Here is a 15,713-nt window from a genome sequence, read left to right as displayed (position 1 = left end):
GACCTGTCTTTGTTGTGGTTTTTCAATCCTACATTTTACCTACACCTCCCATAATGCATCACCCTCTTCAACATCTTTCCATAGACCTTCTTTGTGCCTGATAAACATGAATGTGTTCTAAACTCTACACCCCCAGTTTGCCATGCAGCCCTTCTGTTATTAAAAGTCTCAATGCTAATGACATCAATATGACTTCATCAGGGTTTATTTCTTCAACATGACAAAGCTTCTCCAGTTCCCCAATTAATATTATACGTTTTCACAGGCTAAGTTAACTAAACTTCACATGTAAAATGTATGGAATAACACTTAAAAAAAACCAGAGTTAGCATCCTTTTCAAAAGAATATTCAAGTAAAAAATACTTGGCGATTGTATTTCTACCCAAACTTGAGGCAAAGGTGAAACATATTTGATACAAGTGTTTATCACTAAAAATATACCCAGGACTCTGATACCACATGGAATATAACACCGAAGAATGGAAGCAGATGCAAACAGCGATAACTACATTTCCATTCATGCAGATTGTTTACAAACCAGCATGAGAGGAACCTTTAAGCCATAAAGTGCTTCCTCCCCCGGCTTCTGCTGCACCACTGAAACTGCTCAGTGGATATGAACAGACTCTGGTTGTTCTGCAAAATATTACTGTCAAACTGTGAATGTCAAGGATGGCATTGCTGAAAATAGAAACCATCCTCTGTCAATATTACCCATGGTAAAAAAACAGAGGAACTTCTATATATATCTCGACAACAAAACTGCCAGTCATTACTGCTACGTACGATTCGCCATGAGTTTGCCTAATGCAAGATTCACATTTTTGTATTACGGTCTGATCCTGAAGTTTGACAAAGAGTACACTTATGTGGTAATTGCGTATTTTTTTTTAATATCCAACAATTATTTTTAAGAAACAGTGGTAGACAATATCATTTAAACACAAACTAGTAGAAAATACCTTCAAATACTGCTTTACACAATTTCTATCAGGCTGCTATCTATCTGTCAACTGACATTTACTGCATATGTTCTTCATATATTTGCGATTTACTTTTAACTGATATATTTTGTTGCTTTTTGTTTGACATGGCAAAAAACATGGTGCTTTGTGACTGATGCACCTGCAGCTTGTCTCTAGAGCTGAGTTCTGTTTCTTTTGTGGCTGTGATATTTTAAAGCCTACAATGCTGCTTAATTGCAGCTAAATGCATTTGGTCCTAACACTGTTTTAACTTTAAGAATAACGTAGATCCAAAGAGGCCAATCTTATCAGGAGAATAAAGGTTGAAAATGCATGAACCCACCCTCCTCCCTCATCCACCAACCTACACAGACACACATCATCATTTATTGCACACCAGTGCTACGTCCAAGTTGTGTTTCCGCAGTGGCTCAAAGGACTCAGATGGGTGTGACTAACAACAGTGCAAAGTTTAACCAGATGGGAGGAGGCTGAATAAAACCAGCAGTCCCTGAGTCCTGTGTTTACAGGAGAGCCTGAACAGGAAAAAAGTAGAGAAGAATCCTTTAAATCAGTGAACAATTTTCATGCTATCTTTCTTTCCTATGTCCCTCCGTAGATTTGCCCCCTTTCCTTACACTTCTTCATTAACTGTTATCCATACTACAGCATTTTTAGCAGCATTATCTGAGCGATTAATTTTCTTTTCTAGATGTTAGATTTGAAATAATTTGTAGACATAATAGTCACTAAGGTTATGTGACAATGATACTTACTGTATATCCCCAATGCTGACTATGTCCATTGAATGGTTTTAATTTACATCATTGTCTGACCCCTTGTGGCAGTAGACACTATTGCAGCTCCCCATACAGGCCTGCAGAAGGGAAGAAGGCTGCAATTGTGGCCCATTCAGTACCTGCCAATTTTCTATGAGGCGCAGTTTGTACATTTTTTTTAGACTGATCCTCCTAAGGTATACAATTATAAGGTTTTTTGCAACATTGATTTGGGATTGTTCTTTTTTAAACTTTCCATCTTCTGGATCATTAACCCAGTCCTTTTAAAGTTAATAATGGCTCTGCAGTGTCTGTCTCTTCCCCTTTTCCCAGACAGTCCGGTGACTCAGAGCATGGCTGTTTGATGCTCCTGTCAGATTCAATATTTTTGGCACACATAGATGACGTAAATGTCTGAAGAATAAGCAAGTCATCATCCCTCACTGTGTGTGACTCATTCTTGCTCAAGCAGAAATGTGCTGTTTTGGATCTTTGAGATTAAAAAAATACAAACTATATTTATTTGACAAGACAATAAAATGGTAATTATGAAAAAAATATTATGTTTGCAAAACAAAAAACCTTTCTGAAAATATTCTTCTATTACGTAGCTGTTTATATTATATACCACCATTTTAGAAATGTAGATGGAATGCCAGCATTAATTTGGAAATGACTTACTGAGGTGGTTATTTGTGTCTCTAATGTCATAGTGAGTTTAAATTGAATTCACCTTTTCTTCATTATTGTTCTTCTTATTGTTGTTTTCACAATGCAGAGACTTTAAGTACCCCTTATGTAAGTGCATGTTCATTTTAATAGTTGGTGTACACAAAAAAAATACAAGCGTTCATCTTCAATTAAGTGGTTTAAAATTTTTTAAAAAATGATATTGTAAGCATAGAATATGGAAATAAGACATCATTCATGTCATTGTTGGTAGAGCAGACTTATATCATCTATAAATAGTCTCATCATGGCCGAGCTGATCAGTGCTCATTGGCTGCAGGTCACTGTCTTTAAAAGAAAAGAATCCCTGAGTGTGTGCAGTTCCTCCCTCCTCTCTGCTCTCCTTCTATATGACGTCTTCCAGTGTGTGAGCAGCGCCCTCGATGGCCTGACTCAGGACGGACAGGTGGTAGTGCACTTTGTCCCAGGCGCTGGACTCCACCAATGACTCAGCTTTTGCGTAGGCATCGGCAAGACCGGGGAAGGTTGGCTTTCCGGCACTACTAGAGGCCCAGATAACATGCCTGCATGACATACAGGGTTATAAAGAGTGTTATAAAATACCACAATCATAAAATGATATAGCAAAATTACAAAGAAGCAGGATATCACTGATGTTATCCTTAACATGGCGTCCGAATATGAGTGTAAGGGGAAGTCACAGAGAGGAACAAGGTCAAAATATATTTTAAAAGCTAAGAAACTGAGCTCTGGGAACCCTTGAAAATGCAGTATGTGTAAAAAATGACTCAAGGCAGGCCATTTCAGAATGCTTACAATAATGACGTACATTATATTTAGCTTATTAATTTAACAGATCTAATTGTTGAGACATTTGACTCAAAACCACCAATGTAAACCTCATGGTGGTGCTAGAGGAAAAGAGAAAGGCTCATGAAAAGGCCTGTACGCAATTTCATGTCAATCCCTATTAGAGTTTGGATATTTCAGAATAGGACTGCCCTCAAGCCACGCTGCTAGCTTTATTTCCCTGGGTGACACATCATCATCTCACCTGAATGCATATTTCTCTGGGAAGGCCAGAGGGTCCAAGAAAGCTCGGTCCAGCAGCATGAGCTGGTCATTGATCCTTCTGACCTTCAGTGGTCTGAAGCAGAGAGACAGAGAGAGGGGGCTCATTTAGCAGAGGAGATAATAATATGACGATGTGACAATTATGACGTATGTTTTTGTTCTTACGTTTCATTTGCCAGGTCTGAAAAGCGAATCACCTGGTCCAAATGAGTAGCTGCATTGCGGAAACTGGCCACTGCACGTTTAATTGGTTCTGAAACAAAACACAAATCAGCTATGAAGCCTCCGTGCGAAGCTTTCACCCTTCATACTCTTCTGTGAATAGAGTCTCAGGTCTTGCAGCTGTAATTCAAGTGATTATTGCAGCTGCCAAACTATAAAAACATCCACATTTGACACAAACTTGTCATGGTGAGATATGAATCCCAAATGAAATGTATTTTACCCATACAATATTTATTATAGCCCCTGTTACGGCAATATTCCCCAGCATCACTGAAATCTGTGCTCACCCATGGAGATATGCCTGTTTTGCAGTTGCTGCTCATAAAGAGTCACGGCTGTGTTCAGGTAGTCTTCCAGAGTCTCAGCGTAGTCACTGCAGTTTAATGGCAACACCAGGCTGTCAGCCAATCGGATCAGGACGTTTCCTGCTGTCCTGGCAATAGCCTGGTGACTGAAGAACCCTGAGAGGGATGAGAGGATTTACACAAGAAATTGTTTGGACATCCTTTGAAGTTGTCACATTTAATAACAGAAGATGGAGACATGGCTGGGAAATGTAAGACTTTTTTGTTAAACATATATATTTTTTTGAAACATTTACCACAGAATAAAGTATAATCTGCAGGACCATTATAGAAAAATGTGAATCTCATTGCTCACCGGGATCAATGAACTTTGAAGCGTAGTCAAAAGTGTCGTATGCTGTGTGATACGCAGGGTAAATCCGAGCATTTGTTTTACTCTGTACAAATTAAATATCAACATATTATAAATTACATTACTTGAGTTCAGTCTAATTCTGACTTCTTCTAAAACATTTGTACACCAAAATTATTTATTTTCTTAAAAAAAGTGCAGCAAGAAAGCAATGTCCAATACATTTAAGATTGAGTTAGTAGGAAGAAGGGAAGACAGCCATATTACAGTAAGACGTATGCAGCAAGTCTTTCATACCCTGTCATATGTGTATGATATGTCCATGGAAGTGATTCCCAGGTAGTGGACAAAGGCAGCGTAATCACTCCCTGCTCCTGATAGGTATCCCACCCTGTTTAAGGAAGGGAGTGCATGCAAGACTTGAGCTTTCTGTGAAAACACATAGTATCATTTAATTTCAACACGTATATGATGCAAATCAACTCAATGCACAGATAATAAACTACAGACTGTATGGAAAATATTCATTTTCAATTAACTGATTTATAAGGGTCTTTTCAAGGTGTGTTCACATTTATCGATCACTTTGATTCAGGATTTAAACCGTTTTCTAGCCAATCCCATTGTTTCAATTTGAACAAAAACCCATCCACCACAGATTATGGATGAAGCTTCATGTCTAACAACAATGGATAAAAAACCTTGCATGTAGGAAACTCTCATTACTTGGGAATGAGTCCGTGGGTCGGGCTTGTCCTGTTGGCATATTGAATCCAGTTGTCGTACACAGACGTGGAGTCCAGCCCAGGGGCATCCACCTAGAGAGCAGACAGGCTTTTAGGTGTCACATTCCTGTCGGATTATTGACGAGGGTTTAGCCAAAGGTAAAATGCTGGAGAGAAAGCTTACCTGTTTTGAAGCTTTAAAGATGACGTTCTGTAGTGATGGCATCCCAGAAGCCCTCAGAGTGGCGTTTGCTAAGGAATGGAAGATGAGTGCTTTAGATCAGTATCACTATACGCATCAACAACCCACAACACCATTTACAGTAGGAGATGTTTTTTATGCATTTAACATTATGTACCACCAAATAATTCATGTCTGTCAACTGGATGGTTTCTAGAACATTCCAAAAAACATCTAAAGGCGGAAAAATCTAGTTGCTAGGTTGAAAAATCAACCTAGCAACATCTTTCATTTCCAATAATTTCGGCTGTCCAGGTTGACCAAGTGAGATTACTCCGAGACAGGGTATCTGGTTTTGACAGGTAATGCAGCAAAAGCTTCTTACCAAAAACAGCTATATCCACGTTGATGTACGCAACGGTTCTTTCACTGAGCTTGGTGAAGTATTGCTGGAAAAAAAACAAGACCAAGGTCATATTTGTTACTGTTAGTCAGTTTACAAACAAACAAACAAACAAACAAATCAATGTTATGACAAGTAATGTTGTAATCTACTCAGGAAATGACCAACATTTGCAACAATAAGCTAATGGTCAGTATCAGCAAAACTCCTAAATGTATTGAATTAAGCAACAGAGTGTGTGATTGCTTATGAATACATGAAGAGTGGAGGAATAATTGCATTACCCACCTCTGTGTATTCTGCAGACCCAATAAGGCCAAACTCCTCCGCTCCCCAGCTTCCAAAAATAATGGACCTGCGAGGCCTCCATTTGCCTTTAACAGAGAAAAACAGAGATTAACTCTTTATCAGGCACATTAAACAAAAATAACTCATCCAGCTTCCACTGTCCTCACCCTGCTTGACCATCTTGCCCAGCACCCTGGTTAATTCCAGCATGACGGACGTCCCGCTGCTGGGGTCGATGGCACCGTGGACCCAGCTGTCCCTGTGGTTCCCATAGATCACATACCTGTCTGTGGACACACACACACAAACAGAGCAGAGTGAATCAAGCTGAATTTAGATGGTAGTGAATGCTGATTATTGACTTGGGTCACCAGTCTCACCTGGCTCCACACTCCCTCTGATGACCCCCATCACATTGGAGGAGTTCTTCAACTTTTCATGGTTGAAGATGTCCAGTTTCACATCACTGGAGAAGAGGGTCAAAGTCAGAAGTATGGAGCGACAAGGAAAGGAGACAAATAGATGTCCCAGTATTAAACTGATGGTGAGTGCTTTTTGAAATGTTTGATATGCATTTTGTATTTATACTGTTTTATTCCAAATCTATTTAGATGATCTCATGATTTTGTTTGTCTTGACTCCCTCTGGCACATGTCCTTTGGCCTCATTTTTTGTTTATTCACCTTGTTTTTTTCCTACTTTGTTAAAGGCACTTTTTTAATTAATACCTGTTGTTGAAAGCAGATGTCAGTTTGAACCCTGGACCGCCAAAGTTGTAGATACAGTTGAATGATCCCTGCCATAGAGCTGGAGCTGCTTCTCCGTCCAGCTCACTGAAATAACCAGAAAAATAAATGTAATGTATTATTTTAAGTTTTTCATCCATAGACTGCATACATATAAAAAGCCATTGCAAACCAGATTAGCTTGTAGGCATCCTCAAATCCGATTGGTTGAATAGGAATGGGAGGGATCCCTGTGATGTCCTTGACAGGGATTCTGTAGGTTTCATCTAAAGAATAAGTTAAAACAAGTTAAACATTCAAATGAAAAGGATTGAAATGCCCTGGTTTTATCTTTATATCAGCTGTGTGTTGCAAAAGTCCTTCCTCAGATTGTGTTGAAGCCAAAGTGCACAGTAGTAAACACACAATAAAAAAACAAGTCACAGGTTACCTTTGGCAGCCAGGTAGGGAGTGAGCAGGTCTCCATAGTGGGTGTTAAAGGAGCCTCTCTCCACACCGGACGGCGGTAGGTACCAGGAGTGAGGATACGTCTCATTGAGGTCTGACATGACACCATCATTGATGTCCAAAGGGTCTGTGTACACAAGAACCCCGATCACTCCGTAGGGTGCTCCATTAATGGCCTGGATGAGACACAAATGATATTTTAATTACATAAAAAACGGATTTATACTTTAAACAAATTATTTGAACAGGCGTTTACAACTGTATAAAGGCAATGTAGTACATTAAAGTATCAAAACAGTAGTATAACTATTAGAGAGTGCATGAGTCTCAGTTAGTTTACAAATAAAATACACTTACTTTATGATACTTTGTCGGAGGACAAATATTATATTAATATTATATGTAAAAATGAGTTTTCCCTCGCTAAAATAAGAAACTGTGGCTGTTGAGGAGAACATTAGTTAAAACCTGGGCGAAAAATCTTACATGTTATACTTTCATGATTTTAAACAAAGAATCTGTTGATATTTCATGTTGAGTTATACAGAAATAATGCTGAATCTTGATGACATGATTTTTTAAAGCTTTTTTCAAAATCTATGTTTTAGTTGATTAGTTCTGACAGGGACATTGTTGTAATAAACTCTGCACTTCTCCAATGAGGAAAGCTATTTTAATTAAATTGGTTGGACTGTAAATGTCCACAACCTCTACTATAATGATAAAAAGTGTCATTAAAAGATAACAAATACTGACTATATGGATTCATATGAAGAATAACATTTCAGATGCACAGCAATTACGACTTACATCTTGGCAATTCAATTGTTAGATCCCAGGCTCCTCCTAAATTGTAAATTGCAGTACACTTAAGACATTAAAAAGTACAATATAAATGTGACTCAACGCTTATAGCTTGTAACTATCACTTTTCCCAACACAGGGTTTTGTCTCCCGTGGACAGATTGTCTCCGCTTATCTCATGAAAGATAATGGAAACAAACACAAACAGTATAACAGGTCACTCACTTTGTCAGCTCTTCCTGCTCCGCCATATCTGGTGATCGCGATGGTTCCTCGAAGGTCAACCGTAGTGTTCAACAGGTGGTAGTCACTGGGTTTCCCCTGGTTGGCGTACACCAGTTTACCCTGAAAACATCAGAACAATTTTTTTTAAAAAGCCAATAAAAAACACAGTGACGTGAATAGCCCATCTGTTAAACAAAAATTACTTTACACCAAGGCACTAAGGCAACATGGGGAACATATTGGGGACTGTTTGCCTCAGCCCATCAATACATTAATTTTAGGAGGTTTCTGTTCGGGCATAAAAACAATACATCTACAACTTTTTGAATCGTTTAGAGCAGGGATGGGCAAATGGCGGCCCGCGGGACGCATGCGGCCCCCACCTCCGCTTTTTGCGGCCCTCAGATTAATTTATAAACAACGTAATTAATTTTAAAAAAATTGTTTTTAAATATTATTTGTTTTACTTGTAGTACTGATACCGTCCACTAGACTCCTAGTTACGTCGCGAGCTGCGTAGATGATTATACCGCGAAATAATCTGTGACGCATTTGTGTGTAGGCCTATTGTGTTTGTTTCCCGGGGACACCCTCACAAGAAACACCGGCTGTTGTTATGCCTGCTGTGACGTTAAGTTGCCTCTTGCCTTTACAAGCTTAAAAGTTGTTTTTATCATCTGAATTTGGCGAAATAAGTTTAATATTCTTAAAACCAAGACTTTGTTTATTTGAAATCAGATGAAAACAAACTGTCACGGACCCTGCCGTTATTTATGATTACTACGCTTTTCATTCATAATTTCAGCGGGAGGGAGGGGGAGTGGTGCTGAGGAACAGCAGAGTGCGGGCTGACAGGTGTCTGTGTTGACATTCCCCTTATTATGGAATAAGGGGAATGCAGAGACTGGCTACAAGTGTTTTAGGTTCAAGTTAGACAACTAATGTCTGGGTTAGTGTTCATGACTTCATGTGTATGTCATCTAATAGTTAATCTCAATACACACACATTTTCCGTGCTTTCCAATAGTTTAAAATAGTTTTATTCCACTGTTTAATAACCTGTTCAATACAAACATGCCACTTGTAAAAATTAAATAAAATGTCTGTGAACTGATATTTGTTTAGTGAGCTTATTAGAGGATGTTCCCATTGTTTGGGGATGTTCCCTTTGTTTGTATAATGTCAATGAAGATGTCAGACTTAGTATATTTGTTAATAATTACATACAACACATGGAATTTTTGTGTGTGTGTGTTCCAAGTGAATCTGCGGCCCCCTGGTGGCCAGTACATCAATGATGTGGCCCCCACCACCATCAAAGTTGCCCATCCCTGGTTTAGAGTGTTTGTAAGTGAAACTGTATGTTACATTAGAGGCCTCCATGCAAGGCCTTGCTCAGATGCTCCTGGTGAAAACCAAAGAAACGTTTATAATGTAAAAGACTATAAAGGAGATTTAAGAGATCTGAAGAGAGTCTTTTACCTTCGGGTGTCCAGCAGGGGAGTACGCAGCATATGGCTGAACCACCTCAGGGTCATCTTGGTCAGGAGTATAACTCTTCTCCTTTTCTCTGGCAGCGTACAGCACAGTCTCCGACGGGCTCACTGAAATAAACAGCTCATTGTGAATGGTCTGCTAGTACAGTTAGTTCAAGTCAGCAGGGCAAAGACATCACACAAATGTATTTGTAATGTAGTTTAATGTTGACCTTTTTAGATTGGTTCCAGTTTTCTTTTAAGTATGGAATGTAGTCAAATACAAACAAATACGTGTTTCAAAGCATGATAGGACAAATACATTAATAAGGAGTAATTGAATAATTTTCAGCTGGCTTTTTCATAAATGTTCTTCCCTAGGGTAATTCTGCAGATACACAGTTTATATATTATAAAAAATAAATAAATCTGGTTTTACGGCAGATTTAACTGCATTGAATCATATGGCACAACTGTAAAGCCGAGTGATTCACTGCATCTCATATATTAACTTGCCATTTGAACAGTTTCTGTTTATTCAGAGTTATAGAACAGCTACCTGATAATGCATCTTTAACCCTGAATGGAGGGCTGTAGTGTGTCTGTCCCCTCTTTAGTTTAAACATATTTTACAGCCTGTTGACTCACCTACAGTGACCTTGTTTGGGTTATTGGAGTCGGGGAAGGACAGGTAGACCATGTACTCCTCTCTCCAGGCCTGGTCCAGACCGGTTTCGGGGTCCTGCCATCTCTTTAGCATGAACTGCACCGTCTGCTCGTCTCCGGCTGTGGTGGCCATATGGGGCACTTTGGTCAGCTCCCTGTGGAAGAAGAAGGCGTTAAAGAAGATGTTTTGGATATTCAAATGCCTAAAATATGAAAGGGCTATGAGGTATTTAGAGGGTTTTTTCAGTAAACCACAAAGGGATCAAGTGATCTGTTGTTCTACGAGAAACTTTAATACCCTATAGGAAAAAATGCTAAATGAATTCCATGGCTTCATACTAATGTGTATTAGTATTTTCGATGTGAATGACAACAATTGCTTCTTTTGTATTCCCTGTTCTCATCTTGTAATCAGTGGAATGAACAACATCAATAGACAGTGTATCATGATAATAGAAAAAAAACTCACCTAAGGTTTTCTTGAATCTGGATGTTGTCCACCTCAGACAAGAACTTCTCAATTAAGCTCTCGTCCACATCCTTGGTCACATCCTTCACCCAGGACGGTGCCGAGTTGCTGCTCTTATTGATACCAAAGTGGCCAATTAGGATCCCGAAGGTCAGTACGGCAGCACAACACACAATCCCAATCAACAGCTGCTTTATCATCCTCTCTGTGGAATGAAGTCTTCAAAGGAAAAGTTCTGCTTGTCTTTGGACCTGAATCCTTTACCAGAGAAGGAGCTCTCTCCAAATGTCAGGAGTGTTGTAGCGTTGCTTTGGAAATCCAGGCTTGTGGAAGAGAAAACCCTCACACCACACTTTCAAATGATCGCTGCAACACCAGTGCAGCTTCAATAAGAAGAGACAGGCTCATTGTAAAGTTTACTCATTAATGTTTGAAGATGGGATGGACTTTAACCATGTGTTACTGTGTGTGTGTGTGTGTGTGTGTGTGTGTGTGTGTGTGTGTGTGTGTGTGTGTGTGTGTGTGTGTGTGTGTGTGTGTGTGTGTGGCCTAGCATTACTATACTTGTGGGGACCTAAATCGTCACGTGTGGGGACTCGACTCCATTATGGGGACAAATTGGAGGTCCCCATGAGGGGAATCATTCATTTTAGGGTGAAGACTTGGTTAGGTTTAGGATTAGGGTTAGGGTAAGGGTAAGGTTTAGGATTAGGGTTAGGGCAGTGGTTCTCAAACTTTTTCTGTCAGGCCCCCCCTTTGGAGAAAAAAAAAAGTCGGGCCCCCCCAACACAAGTCAGGCTCAGTGGCGGCGCCAGAGATTTGTTTTGGGGGTGCTGTGGGGTAGCTTGACGTTTCATAGAGGGTGCTCAAACATTTAGGGTTTCCCATTAATGTACCGGTCGCTACAGTATTTTCAGGAATTTTCTACTGCAACAATCCACACGCATATACACAGTGTGACAGTTACAATGAAGGCTCAATAATCAGCTCACGGCATATAGGTGTAAGCAGGGGTAAAGTTCTATTTTTATAGGTGGTGTGTGGACCCCCGGGAAGATTTATTTTTAAATATTGAAGTTAAAAGCATCAATCTGGTGCACTTTGAGAGCAAAATGAAGAGATCTATGGATACCTCTCTCAACGCCTATGAAACAGACCTGTAAGCAGATTTACTTTTTCTTTATGGATATTTTACAAATCACCCTTTTAAACTTTATTCTTGTTTTACTGCCATATAGTATTTCATACCTGTTTTTCATTTATTCTCTTATTTTTTTATAACTATAATGATCATATAAACGTGTGCCTCGGAAATAATTGTTTACATTAATCGTGACCAAAACGTTTGAGACCCACTGAGATAACTTAGACTAAAGTTAACTATCTAAACACTGAGAGAGTCCTTTAGTTCACTGAGTCTCTCAGTCTGACAGGAGAGCTCTCCTCCACTTTGTTGTTGAAAAAACTCCTTATATCCGTTAGCGTAGCTCGCTAGCACCAGAAGCTAACAACAACGATCTCCGGTACCGGTGCGCTCTCTCTCGCGCACACAAAATGGCTCGTTTCACACACACACAGAGCCAAGCTTTAATGAAACACAGAGACCCAGACGTAATAGTACTGCATCATATTATTTTCGAATAAATAATTTTTCAATTTATGATTTTTTTTTTTTTTTTAATAACCATTTTTCCTCCTGGTCTCTCGCGCCCCTCCTGGCATGCCTCTGCGCCCCCCAGGAGGGGCGGCGCCCCCCACTTTGAGAACCACTGGGTTAAGGTAAGGGTAAGGTTAAGGGTTAAGGGTTAGGGTTAGGGTAAGGGTAAGGTTAAGGGTTAGGGTTAGGCATGTGTTGGTTATGGTTAAGGTTAGGATAAGTCTCCAGGAAATGCATGTAAGTCAATGTAATGTCCCCTGAAGTGATATATACATGGTATGTGTGTGTGTGTGTGTGTGTGTGTGTGTGTGTGTGTGTGTGTGTGTGTGTGTGTGTGTGTGTGTGTGTGTGTGTGTGTGTGTGTGTGTGCAGGGGATTTTATTTGCATCATTTATTTAGTTTGAAAGGTTCAATCGTCACCAGTATATTATGATGGGAATTTACAGTGATATCAATATGTATGTAAGTTTCCTGGATGCAAAATGTTCTCAGACAGAAGGGTTTCGCCCAATTATTATATGGATGTTAGGGTTTGTAATTAACATGCTGCGCTTCCCCTTCTGTTTGCCCCCCCACCCAATTTAGGACTGTATTGTGGATTGCCTTCCTTCCTGTGTTGCTCTCTCCCTTACAGTAATCACTATTTCATGGAGTTTGTCCACATTTGTCTATGAAATTACATGGGAAAGGATATTGGAGGATGTTGGTTTATCATCAGATGCAGTTTACTGATTGGCCACTTTGGTATCAATAAGAGCACCCTGTTGGGTGGGATCCCAAAAGCGCTGCACATCAGAATCAGAATACCTTTATTAGTCCCACAGGGACATTTGCGTAGTTACAGCAGGAAAAAGACCCACAGACAGCTTAATGTTACATGCATACAAAAAAGTACTAAGTTATGATATAATAAAAAATATAATAAAAAAATAAATGAAAAAAGTTACATCTTTTTCAAAATACACATCCTGTAACAGTTCTTAGGATTTAGCAGCCAGGTATATATTACACAGTTATTAACGGCATATATATATATTGCACATATTGCACATATTGCACATAGTTGGTTGGTATTTAGCAACAAGGGGTGATATAGTCTGTGTTGTGGTGTGTGTAGGGGGGAGGTCTACTATGGGGCTGTGCTGTGTGTATTGTCTGACAAGCAGTGATGACATCAACCTCACTAATTATTCAACATCAGAGTTATATTCTGTGGTTTTCCACAGCGCGCTCTGCGGCAGCCTCATGAATCTTCAGGTTCAACATTAACACAGTATTTTGAAGATGTTACGTATTTGCAGTCCATCTGAGGCCCCTTTTAAATAAACAAAGCAAATCTATCCAAATTACAGTAGGCTCAGACTAATACTAGTTACCTATTTAGGATATGTGATCACAGCTGAGGGACAAATCCCTCTCTCCTAACATATTAAAGCTATTGAGTCTCTCCTTCTATTCCATTATTAATGGAAGAATCTTAGTGCACATGACGTTGACCTGGACTGTGCTGACAGAGCTTTACTGACTTAAACAGCTCTCGCACCCACACTGGGTCTGCCATAGACTGATACCTGACCATTTTCACAGTTCAGTCAGACAACTCACGTGTTTCTTAATATGTGTATTAGAAGCAGCATATAGTTTGAGTTTGGCGTCTAGGCTCGGGCTTCATCACTCCACCGGTGGAAGCTGGGGTGGTGGTGGGGCAGGCAAGCAGCAGCAACATGAAACACAACAGCAGGAACATGAACATGACTTGCAGTAGTAGCAAGTGAACACAGCAGTGGCAAAATATATTCAGAAACTGCAATGAACAATGACTATTATTTATTTCAAGAACTTTTATTTACAGAAACTCAACATTTCTAATCTGTGTGACACAAATATGCACGATTCTTTTAGGCTCCCCCTATTTATCTCAAAGTCGGCCTTCAGGGGAGCTCCCCCCCCCCCCCTCTTTAGGGGAGCCAAGCTCCCCCTGGCTTCCCCCCATTTCGAACACTGGCTATAACTCTTTATTACATAACACGACTTTGGTGTAAGCTTGTATATTTGTTCTTTTCTTACCAGAAGGTGATTAAGCGTGGAATTTCCACCACATATATGAAGTTAGATTATGATTTAATAAGTGATTTCTGGACTTTTTATAAATTCTAAAGAGAGGAATAACAAACGTTTAAATACAGGTTTGACGCCTTGACATGTTTTAACAAAAATAAATGGATTAGTCTGAATATATCTAATTCAAGATACCCCCTTCTTAGCTTCACACTGCTCCGCAAGTTGAACATGATGAAGACTTCACTTCATTTGCATTTCCATTTTGTGATTTTTTTGTCTTAACATAACAAATGAAATAGTGTAACTAGACAAATATATAAAAATAAATACAAACATTCAAACTATATTTCACACACAATACAACTCTGTCAGCACATAAATAAAAATAGTTCAAAACATTTGTCTTGTTTAATTTGTTCAGGCAAATAGCAACAAAAGTGAGTCTTGTCTTGTCAGTGCCTATAAATAATCAACTAAGATCATCTGAGCTGATAACATTGTTCATAGATCTTGTGAGTCTACGGACCTAATAGTACATTTCTTTCTTCCTGTATGCCTATGCCAAATGAACACAATCTTTGTTTTGTCGACATATGACTTCCACTTTATAGCTCAATGTGTTTTGATACTACTGTAAAATAAGAACTTCAAAGAATCAAATGATTTCCATCCATCCATCCATCTTCTCCCGCTTATCCGTGGTCGGGTCGCGGGGGTAGCAGTTCCAGCAGAGAGCCCCAAACGTTCTTTTCCCTGGCCACATCAACCAGCTCTGACTGGGGGATCCCAAGGCGCTCCCAGGCCAGCGAAGAGATATAATCCCTCCACCTGGTCCTAGGTCTACCCCTTGGTCTCTTCCCAGCTGGACGTGCCTGGAACACCTCCCTAGGGAGGCGCCCAGGTGGCATCCTAACTAGGTGCCCGAACCACCTCAACTGGCTCCTTTCAAATGATTTCAGTTGACCTATTCCAGGTTATTTTGGACTGATTTAGAAAACTTGTTGACACTTTAGTCGGAAAAGAAAAACATTTGTATTCTTTATTTTGAGAATAGTATGTGTTTATATTCACTTGACTTATATCATATGCCTGCATTTTAGTTGACAATGTCATTATGAAAAAGTTGATCATGCTGTGATGTAAAAACATCTACATTTGATCTTGTTTTTTTATCT

General features: G+C 39.6%; 1 protein-coding gene across 1 annotated transcript; it reads right to left on the bottom strand.

The window, feature by feature from the left end:
• Positions 1–1,778: 1,778 nt before the first annotated feature.
• Positions 1,779–11,020, bottom strand: naaladl1 (N-acetylated alpha-linked acidic dipeptidase like 1). The gene is made up of 19 exons (XM_034238240.1): positions 10,821–11,020; positions 10,334–10,506; positions 9,693–9,814; positions 8,211–8,330; positions 7,165–7,357; positions 6,907–7,000; positions 6,717–6,821; positions 6,369–6,454; positions 6,156–6,275; positions 5,989–6,074; positions 5,683–5,746; positions 5,301–5,368; positions 5,118–5,209; positions 4,689–4,782; positions 4,395–4,476; positions 4,022–4,195; positions 3,675–3,762; positions 3,490–3,582; positions 1,779–2,998 (listed from the first exon to the last, which is right to left on the bottom strand). Exons 1-19 carry the CDS (start codon positions 11,018–11,020, stop codon positions 2,821–2,823), a joined length of 2,232 nt encoding a protein of 743 aa, XP_034094131.1. The 3' UTR covers positions 1,779–2,820.
• Between the last annotated feature and the right edge of the window lie 4,693 nt (positions 11,021–15,713).

This window comes from Gymnodraco acuticeps, unplaced genomic scaffold, assembly GCF_902827175.1.
Source record: "Gymnodraco acuticeps unplaced genomic scaffold, fGymAcu1.1, whole genome shotgun sequence".
NCBI classification, from domain to species: Eukaryota; Metazoa; Chordata; class Actinopteri; order Perciformes; family Bathydraconidae; genus Gymnodraco; species Gymnodraco acuticeps.
The sequence above is the reverse complement of the archived record's forward strand: the minus strand, read 5'-3'. Positions and strand labels throughout refer to the sequence as shown.